General features: G+C 31.9%; 1 protein-coding gene across 2 annotated transcripts in view; it reads right to left on the bottom strand.

Moving 5' to 3' along the window:
* The window catches only part of LOC132294327 (disease resistance protein UNI-like), a 106,053-nt gene that overhangs the window by 85,389 nt on the left and 10,274 nt on the right, over window positions 1–10,390 (bottom strand). Inside the window, exons 9-10 of one of the 2 annotated variants that reach the window (XM_059792142.1) lie at window positions 10,020–10,266; window positions 8,935–9,246 (exon numbers count right to left, since the gene is read on the bottom strand). The exons of the other annotated variant lie outside the window; for it this stretch is intronic. Of the exons in view, the coding sequence (XP_059648125.1) occupies window positions 10,072–10,266 (195 nt within the window). The 3' untranslated portion in view covers window positions 8,935–9,246; window positions 10,020–10,071. Of the gene's footprint in view, window positions 1–8,934; window positions 9,247–10,019; window positions 10,267–10,390 lie in introns of those variants that run through there. 2 annotated transcript variants of the gene reach the window in all.

Here is a 10,390-nt window from a genome sequence, read left to right as displayed (position 1 = left end):
GACAACTCTCTCTAATAATGATGCTATTTTTCTCTGGATCATGACCTTATTTTGGAAGGCACTTATTTGACATAAATCATGTTGAGAGACGACTCTCTCTAGTCCAAAATTTTCTCTTGAAAAAAAGATAAATATATTTAATACCCACAATTAACCACACACGGCATTGTCTACTCCAGGCCCAGCAGTTATCATGACTTGGTTTCCATGATGAGTAAACCCAACTTTAAAGGACTTTGTTTTAACAAGTGAAACTGGGCCATGTGTGGATTTTCTACTCGATTATATATACACACATACATTTTCAAATATATAATTAAGCATGATTAGGGTCCAAGTCCAACACATGTTTAATCAAATCTTAAGTACTAGTGAATGAATCTAAACTAATTCAGCCTATACAGTTTGGCCAAATATTCCGAAAACGACACCAATCAAACAAAGAAGACACATGAAACATCATTGTCTCAATTTAAATGGTCAATTTATTAATAAATTTTGAAATCAAACTCTTCTATACTATGCATGGAACTCACATTCTTTCGCCATCTGGAGAATCTATATATAATGAATGGTACCCATTCCATATCTTAGGTGACATTGCCCATTTCCACGAACCACCTAATGACTCGATGAAAAGCATCCTACTAATTAATATCTACTAATATGAATATATATATATATATATATATATAGAGAGAGAGAGAGAGAGAGAGATTTGTCTTTTACGGTTCCTACCATGAGAAGGATATGAATGTCCCCTGTGAGTGCGACCTTATGTGAATAGAAAATAGAATTTGCATATGAATTTGTGTACTTTTTGGAGGGTAAGTTGAAGAGAAGACAATAAATTGGAAAAGAAAGACACACAGTATACAGTCTACACTACCACTCCTCCTTTTCATGATTTCATCTGTGCGGTGAACTTGAGATGGCATATGCCATCACCTGATTCAAGATTATTGTGGTCCATGCATGTCAATGTCAAAGTAAGTGGCCCAAATAATAATAAATACTAGTAATAAATTATGGTGCTATTAATTGGAATACACAATCAAGATATACCACTGTGAAGAAGCTATGGAGCCCTATAAAAAACACACACACACATATATATATATTTGTCTTGAGAGAAACAATAACATCCTAGAACTTATAGTACTGTGATTTTGGCAGAAAAAAATTACCACTTATATATTGAATTTTATTGGAATTCCTTAGGTAAGTAAGCAGCATAAAGGGTTATTGAAATAGTAAATTCTTTGTGGGCCGAATTCAACCCAAAACCAATATAGATAGGAGATAGAGATATACGGAGTATAATTAAGATAGAAAAGTGTTGGATAAAGAGAGCATAACACGCTTTGTTTTACTATCAGTTAAAATGTTATTTTTGTTGGAAACATATTAAATATATTTTCTGATTAATTAATTGCTGAATATAGGTGGTTGAACAAACGTTAGGTATTGACGAATGTAGATTTCTGAAATCTATCGTTGTTCTTTTTCCTTTGGTACAAAAATAATAAATATTTGTAAATATTTGATAAAAATAGTATATTTTAGCTATTTTTGTAACTTTTCTTCTCATTTTGAAATCTACCGTTATAAAACATGAAAAATAAGAATAAGAATATTTATTTAATAGAAAAGATAAATTAAATATTTATTAATAGGTATAAAATAATAAGTTTTGGGCACTTAACAAATATACTGAAGATTGTATCATGTACATATTCTCTCTCCCCATGAATCATTCATTTTATTTACAGAGTCAAAAATATTTGCAAAACTAGTTTTCTTGTTTTAATATTACATTCGATCATTAAAGCAAATAATAAAAAATAAAAAATTCCAATTTTTTACATTTGATATGCATTAATCAATAAATTTTTTACATTTGATATGCATTAATCAATAAAAAAATTTGTGTCAAACTTCTCAACATTAAATCATTTTACTTTAATAATTTTTAAAATAGAAGGGGGTGCCCCCACTTATTATATGAATAAATCATGTCATGGAAATAGAATCCTATGTAGAGTGCCACGTCAATGATAGTACTAGTAGTATGTAATTGTATTGGAAATTGAGTAATGCTGTTGCGCGCGCTCACAATAACACTCACGAGCACCCCACTTTCAGCCGCAGGATGAGTTCTTCTAGAGATTCAGGACAAGTAAAGATAATAGAAGCCTCTTTTTCTCTCTCTTCTCACCACCTTTTGTCTCTTTAACCCAACATTCTCTCTCCTGGTTAACTCTCACAAGTCATATCACTTTTTCATTGAGACGATATGTGTGGGGTTCGATGACTGTTCCGGTGGTGGTTTTACACCGTGTCAACGGTGGCCAACGAGAGGAGATGGGAGAAGATGAAAGACAAATTGCACAGGGTCATTGATTCCTTCCAGATTTTCAATGTTTGAAGTTGTAACCACATTTACCTGTTTCTGTTCTAGTTTTATGAGGCTCCATATTTGTTTCCAACACTTTTAACATTACAGACTATTTAAGAGCATTTTTGCCTGAGAAATTTAATCTTCTTCATGTTTTACTGCAATAAAGAGGAAGAGACGAACAAACGCTAAACTTCCAAAAAAAAGAAAAACAAAAGCAGTCAAAGAGAGACTAAGAGAGAGAAAAATGATTGAGAGTTAACCAGGAGAGAGAAGGTTGGGTTAAATGGACAAACGGATGATCCATTCCAAACAATCCTGTAAGTCTGATGAGACCTTTTGTTATTTGATCGAATTAAGGAGTTGCAAAGTTATGATGTATTCTTGGATAAAAAAAAAGAAGGAAGCTCAATAAGGTATGCAAATTGAATTTACAATTGTGGATGATGGGATTTTGTATTTTAAAAGTCGAATCAGTGTTCCAAATGATGTTTCTTTGAAAAAAGATATTTTAGATAAAGCTCACAGTTCTATATATGCTATGCATCCGAGGAGTACTAAAATGTACAGCGATTTGAATGAATATTACTGGTGGAACAATATGAAGCGTGAAATTGCAGAATTTGTAGCAAGGTGTTTAGTATGTCAACAAGTGAAAGCTGAACATTAGAAACCAGCGAGGTTATTACAACCGTTGCCAGTTCCACAGTGGAAATCGGAGCACGTAACAATGGATTTTGTGACGGGACTTCTAAGATCCAAACGGGGACATGACTTCATTTAGGTGATAGTTGATAGATTGACAAAATCAGCTCATTTTCTGACAGTAAAAGCTACTTATTCTACAAGGGAGTATGTTCGTTTATATGTTGATGAGATCATATGTTTGCATGCGCTCTAGTTTCTATTGTTTGTGATAGAGATCCAAAATTCACTTCTAGATTTTGGTGTAATTTGTATGAAGTCATGAAAACTTCTTTGAAGTTCAATACAGCTTTTCACCCGCAGACAGATGGGCAGTCAGAACGAACAATTCAGATTTTGGAAGATATGTTAAGAGCTTGTGTGCTCGATTTCAAAAGTAGTTGGGATGACTATTTACTGTTGATTGAATTTGCTTATAACAATAGTTATCAGTCTCTTATTGGGATGGCACCGAATGAAGCGTTATATGGGAGAAAATGTAGAACTCCATTATGTTGGAGTGAGGTGGGTGAAAGAAAGTTATTGGGTCCAGAATTGATTGAACTTACAACAGAAAAAGTAAAAATAATTTAGTAGCGTATAAAGGTAGCACAAGATAGACAGAAAAGTTATGTGGATGTGCGAAGAAGAAGGGATTTAGAGTTTGAAGTTGGTGATTTTATTTTTCTTCGTATTTCTCCTTGGAAAGGTATTATAAGGTTTGGAAAGAAGGATAAATTAAGTCCCAGGAATATTGGACCTTACAAAATTCTAGAACAGATAGGAGCAGCGGCGTATCGGTTGGAATTACCAGAAGATTTGTCAAGATCACATGATATTTTCCATGTGTCTATGTTTTGGAAGTATATATTGGGTCCATCTCATGTTTTAGTTGCGGAACCGATAGAATTGAAGGAGAATTTGATCTATGTAGGGGAACCAGTACAGATTTTGGATCGTCGAGAACAAGTGCTACGAAATAAAATTATACCACTGGTAAAGGTATTGTGGAGGAGTCATATGTTGAAAGAAGCAACTTGGGAGAGTGAGGATGCTATGAGGATGCAATATCCTCACTTTTTCGGTATGTTTCATGCACTTTAATTTCAAAGATGAAATTAATTAAGAGGGGAAGAATTGTCAGACCCCCCGATACATAATCATTCTCATTAGCATGATTTAATTTTTATTTTATCATAAATTTCATATAAACATTTTATATGAGCACTTGATATATATAACATGCCTAAAGTGGGTTGTGTGGTGAAGCTCATGTTTGGCGTCAAAGTTTAGTAGATAAATAGCGACAATTAAGTGAAGGGGAATTTTAGAAGTTGATTTGTCCAATAAATTAAATTGATTGATAAATTGATCTATAATTTATCATTTTGATGGAGCAAATATGGAGTTGATTATTGAATTTTATGTGCCATATTTAAGTTACTGGCAGATCACCTATATCTGTGGTTATGTATATATATTAAATATTATTTTTATGTTAAAACTAATGTAAGTATATATATATTAACTAATGTGCTTAAAGGAAAAGGAGTTAGGAAATGAATTGTTAATGATGGCCACATCTATTATGTTATACATAGAAAAGAAAAAAATAAGGATGCACAGGTGAATGTGGGTGTATAAAGATAAGTATTGGTGTGTTGGACATAAATATATATATATATATATATATATATATATATATAATTGTTTTTTTATGCTGGAGATTTTCATATACACATGGAAGTATACTTGTTCCAAGTTTTTCCTTACAAGCTTGGTGGGTTGGTTTATGACTATATGGACATATAATTGTATGATTTAAGTAGATAGATATATGTCTGACTTGCTGCCAGCACAATTGTTCCTCTTCGAGACACGTGAGTATATAGATAAATATATCATTTTAGCCAAAAAAGCTTCTCGAAGAAATTTTGAGAACCGCCTCGAGTAGGTTATTTACTTTTCGCATTGACAAGTAAAATAAAAAAGAGAGAAGAAAAAGAACAGAGGGGATTCGGCCATATATAGAAGAAGAAGAAAAGAGAGGGGAAGAAGGGGAAAATGAAGGAAAAGAGAGAGGAGTTTATTTACTGTTTTTGCTAGACTCAAACACAAGCAAAGGGAAGGAAACGACCACATCCACAGTACAGAAGGAGAAATAAATAATTTGAAAGTAGCCAAGGTGAGTGTACTCACTAAAAGTTTATACTTAGATATGTTTAATTGAAATATTGAAACTGTTTATGTGAAATGAAGATGAATATATATAACTTGATTATATTATATAAGGTCCATACTCTGTCCTGGAAGGAGAGTAATATATTATATAAGGTTCATACCCTGGCTAAGAATGAAAGTACTATATTATATAAGGTCCATACTTTGGCCTAGAAGGAAATTGCTATATTTTAATGCCTGTAAAGCTGGAAGTTATATATTAATAAAGTTTAATTGAAATTATCAGATAATATTTGTTTATATTACTCTGATGTAGTAGTGTTGTATTTACAGGGCTTTAAGCTCACTCCTTTCATATCTATAATTTTTTAGGTACAAGGATGGATTACTACTGCCAGGTCTAGAGTCTTGAGTGTGATTGGGGAAAATGACAATGAAACGTCTTTTGTATAAAATGTAAATATTGTAGGAGAATTTAATAGTGTAACTTATAATCAACGGTTTAGTTTTGTCGGAACTGCATAACGAACTTATAGTTGTTTTAAATTATAAACTGTTAAGTAAACACTCTGATGTATGATGATGTCAAGTATGAATGAGATTAATGCAGATGGTTAGATACATTCCAATTGTTCAATTTATTAAATAGTGTAAATCGGGTTGGGGTGTGTCATGGTGTTTCTTAATATTAAATTAAAATTAATAAAAATAACTCATTTGGCATAGTGTTAATAAAAAAAATTAAATGATGCATCTATAAGAAATTAAAAGTGCCTTGTAACAATTTTTCAAAAATGTCTTAAATTTTTATTTCTAACAAATAAAAAAGAAAAGAAAACCTAAAGTGAAAATCATTTTAAAGTATATCTTAAATCTATATTCAAGTGATGTTATAATGATGAAAATTTCATTTTATACCTCAAATATTTCAAAATCCACTTCATTTTTTTTTTTTTTTTTGGGAAAGAAAATTGTTTCTGTCCATCACGCTGGACGTACGAGTTGGGGAAACCAGGATACGGAGACGTAGCGAAGATTTTTGGCACGGGTAATAAATTTAGGCAGAGCATATTGTGTACTTGGAGTGTTGGAAGGAATATAGGGGCCGAAGCTGAACATTCATTGGATGTGTGGATTGGAAGGTCCGACAGTGTAGGTGAAGGAGTACGAGGCTGATGGTGATGGAACCCCTGTCCAATCGAATCAGGGCTAGATTGGGTGGTATTTTTTTAAAAATAATACTTAGTTACTCATAAATATTTAATTTAAAAAAAATAAAATTCCCAACCTCAGAGGGACAATGGTTTCTATTCATTAGTGATATCATATGTCACACTAAAAGCATGGTGAGCTTAATAGTATTTTCTCACTTTTAAAAATAGAAAGTTAGAATACAAAGGAATTGGCTTAGGTGGCTATGATTTAGTGCCTCATGAAGTATTAAGTTTCTGATGAGTGTAATTGATTCCTTAGGGACCATAACTGCGGACATAATTTAAACTTTACCCGATTTGTGTGGAGTGATTGCTTTGCACTAGTTATGTGAATTACAGTAGTTGGGGCGAAGTTCCGATCATCTTAGTTATCGAAAAATAATAATAATAATAAAATAATTCTGTGAGTGATCTGTACGTGTATTTCTTACTTTTAATAGTCTATTCAATATTGTTTAACATTAGCATAATTTATGAGGTGGTCTTTGATGTAATAATAAAGTTATTCTATTGTAATTTTCATGTCACATGTTCAAAACTGAAAATAATTAATTCATACATAAATTGTGTACATCTGACTTTCTCTAAACCTTACAAAAGAGAGTTCCACTTTTATAAAACTAATTCTTTTGTCTCGCACGATTCATATATTTATGATGATGATGTTTCTTATGTTACTAGACTCTAATTCCTAATGAAATAAAAATGTGTATTTAGAAAATGATATAGTGCTTTAAATCTTCCTCATGATGACTGAATCAAAATTGTTCATTAGTAATCAGTGCTACCAGTAATCTAATATTTTATCATCAACAAAAAATTATAATCAACTAATTAAATGTGCAAATAAACTAGATTGATTAAGTTACTTTTAACTGTTGAATTTTATCTTGCAATTTTTTATTTGACAATTCAGAAATGAAATTGAAATTCAACAGTTAAAAGTCACTTAATCAAGGTGGCAATTGATCATTAACATAATATTATTTTGAGTAGTGGAATCCAACCCAAACAAGTGAAAGTTAATAACATCTGTTGGACTTTAGTGGACCAGTTGACAAATCCTTGTTTTTGCACGTAATTAAATACGTAGTATTATAATAATTAGTATAACAATCGTGAACTTTACTTTAAGAGTAATTATTCAATTGTTATTCATTAAAACAAGATTAGCGTATAAAGGGTTTCGACCCTTTACTGTTGTTTCTATTATAAGGACGCGTGCGCGCAGTTTCCAAAAGTTTAATTGCAATATCAACAAATCATGTAAGAAACTCGTACCACTCTTACACGCAATATGTTTTTTTTGGGAGGTTCAACAAGTCTTCATAAGTGGTGTGACTATATTTATTGTTAAAAAAAAATAATAATAAATAAATAAATGTTGGATAATTGTGATCAATTAGAGAGAGGCCGTGGAGTTCGGGTGTAATTTGAGTTGGGTAACCCGAGCCTAGTCATATTTTTTACAAACTTGGTTAATTATTTTTTCAATTAGGATTGAACAGTTAAAAAATCTCGACTCGAATTTAATTAGAATTGGGCTTGAGTTGAAGTACTAGCAACCCGAGCCAACCCAAATTTTAATATTATTTTCATATATATATTTATTTTTAAATATATTATATATAATATTTAAATTATGATTTTTTTTTTTTTTTCAACTTTCTTTGTTAAATGTTAACTTATTGTATGCTAACATTTAGGAGAATTAATTGTTTAAAAATTTGTTTGTACTTTATTAAAAATTTACAAAAAGTATTTAAACTTATTATTGTTTAAGGGTAATTTAATCTAAAATTAATTCAAGATTATATTAAATTTTCAGTGTAAGAATTAGTCATATAAATAACCGGAATTAACTCGAAATTTTTACCTGAAATCTAAACTCGAGTTACAAGTCCGAATTTAAAAGTAGAAGAATGAGTTAGGTTTAAGTTGATTAGTTAAGGTTAAAAATAAAATTAGTGTTAAGTATAAATTTAAGTTTAACATTTCATATAATAAATTAGATTCAAGTTGTATCAAAAACCCGCCCACCCGAGTTGCAGTAGTACTATTGTCGTGTCAAATGCTGTTCCTTATATTTGGGGAATTTGATTATTTTTTTTTTGATGAGATCTGTGCCGAGTCTGGAGGGGCTGTGGGTTTGAGGTAGGGACCTGAAAATCAGGGGACAAGTGTCCCTAAGAATATTTTTTTTTAGTAATAAATCCTTATCAATTTAATTTTTTCTATATATCCATAAAATATTATTATCGCACCCCCTAAAATTATTTAAAAAGTTTATTACCACCCCTAATTTTCTGGATCCGTCCAGACTGGAGTGAACAATCGGCCAAATCAGTTAAATTTTTATTATTATTACATAATTTTAATAATACAGTAGTAATAATAATAATAATAATAAACACAATAGTCCAAATGACATACAGAAGCATTAAGAACCCACCAAAATCAACCACAAAGCCACAATCTTTTCAGCCAGTTTACTTGCATACAAATATCACTTTATATTTACAATTACTCGTACAAATATGATTTTCCTTCTACGTCCCTTCTCTGCCAATACAATAAAGAATGATAAATGAGAAAAAGAGAGGACCAAAAAACACACACTTATTGCTCATCATACAACCATCTACATTGGAGACGCGTGTAGACTGTAGACTAACTTTGCTCTCCCATGCTAAGAATTGGCGGGTCAATATGGTAGAGCGCAGTGCTTGGCTTCTCATTTAAAACCAGTTCATGTGTCATATGAATTCGCTGCAAGTATTAACATAGAGCTTTTGAATACACATATCTGATGAATGTGAATTAAATATAAGAACAGCTGCTCTACAAACACACAGCTTTGAGTATCCTTCATGTGATGCAGAAAGAAATCGCAAGAGAGATGGAGAATTGAAGCAAATTTTAGTTGCTGTAAAATTCTCTCTTTCAACTAGAATGACGCAAACACCAACAATCACAAGACTTCATAAAGTTTCCTACTCAATCCTAGCCATGCATTGGCTTTACTACCAAATATAAATTTAAACTAAAAAATAGGAAAGTTGTCTTCAAGAATATAGTAATAGCATCAGTATATAATAATGAATCCATTCCCTAAATAATATGGCTGTAACATGTTGACCTAAGCATGCCAATTCAAGAGGAAGATTAGCAGGGTCAGCAGTCAGCTTCTCCCCCTTGCTAGTTATCATTAGCACAGAAATGTACCAATCATGTTGTGCCACGTTGAATATCAAGGGTCATTTCCATTTGTCACAGGAAAAAAAGGTGGAAGATAGAGAGCTATCTAGATAGCTTTATAGCCTGTATTTGTGAAAGTCTCTTCCCACCATTCCATAACTTCAGCAACCAAGACAGCAATGTGGCTTGATGCAGACAGTGAAAAACATACTGGACAAAAATTGAGCCTAAATGGATAATTAAGATGAATAAAATGTGCATATACATATAAAGTATGTGTATGCGTGAGAGAGATAAGAGTGTTTAGATTTAACTTCCAAAGCCATGCACATTATAATTTTTACCTCGATTTCTTTGGTCACCAAAAGAGGACCAAATCTTTTATGAAGTATGCCATCATAGTGGGGACACAGGGTCTACAGAAGTTGTCGACTGCCTCTTCACAAATGGATGGTCCAGTAGCTTAGCAGCAATAGGCCGATCATCTGGGTTAACTTTTAAGCATTCAAGGATAAAATCTTGGGCATCTCTTGATAAGTAACCAGGAATAGGAGGAGTTTCACCCCTGCCAATCCTATATAATGCTTGCGGCTGACATTGACATTGCAGAGGAAGATACATCATTAATACAAAACTACTACTTTCTCCACTTCAGCATAGGTTTCAACTTGCAAAATATGGATGATAGGACAAGATATTTAATAATTGTCATATG

Source organism: Cornus florida, unplaced genomic scaffold, assembly GCF_030987335.1.
Source record: "Cornus florida cultivar Cherokee Brave unplaced genomic scaffold, ASM3098733v1 CherokeeBrave_3.0.0_Hap2_Chr02, whole genome shotgun sequence".
Classification (NCBI taxonomy): Eukaryota; Viridiplantae; Streptophyta; class Magnoliopsida; order Cornales; family Cornaceae; genus Cornus; species Cornus florida.
Note: the sequence above shows the minus strand (reverse complement) of the source record. Positions and strands in the feature narration are given on the sequence as shown.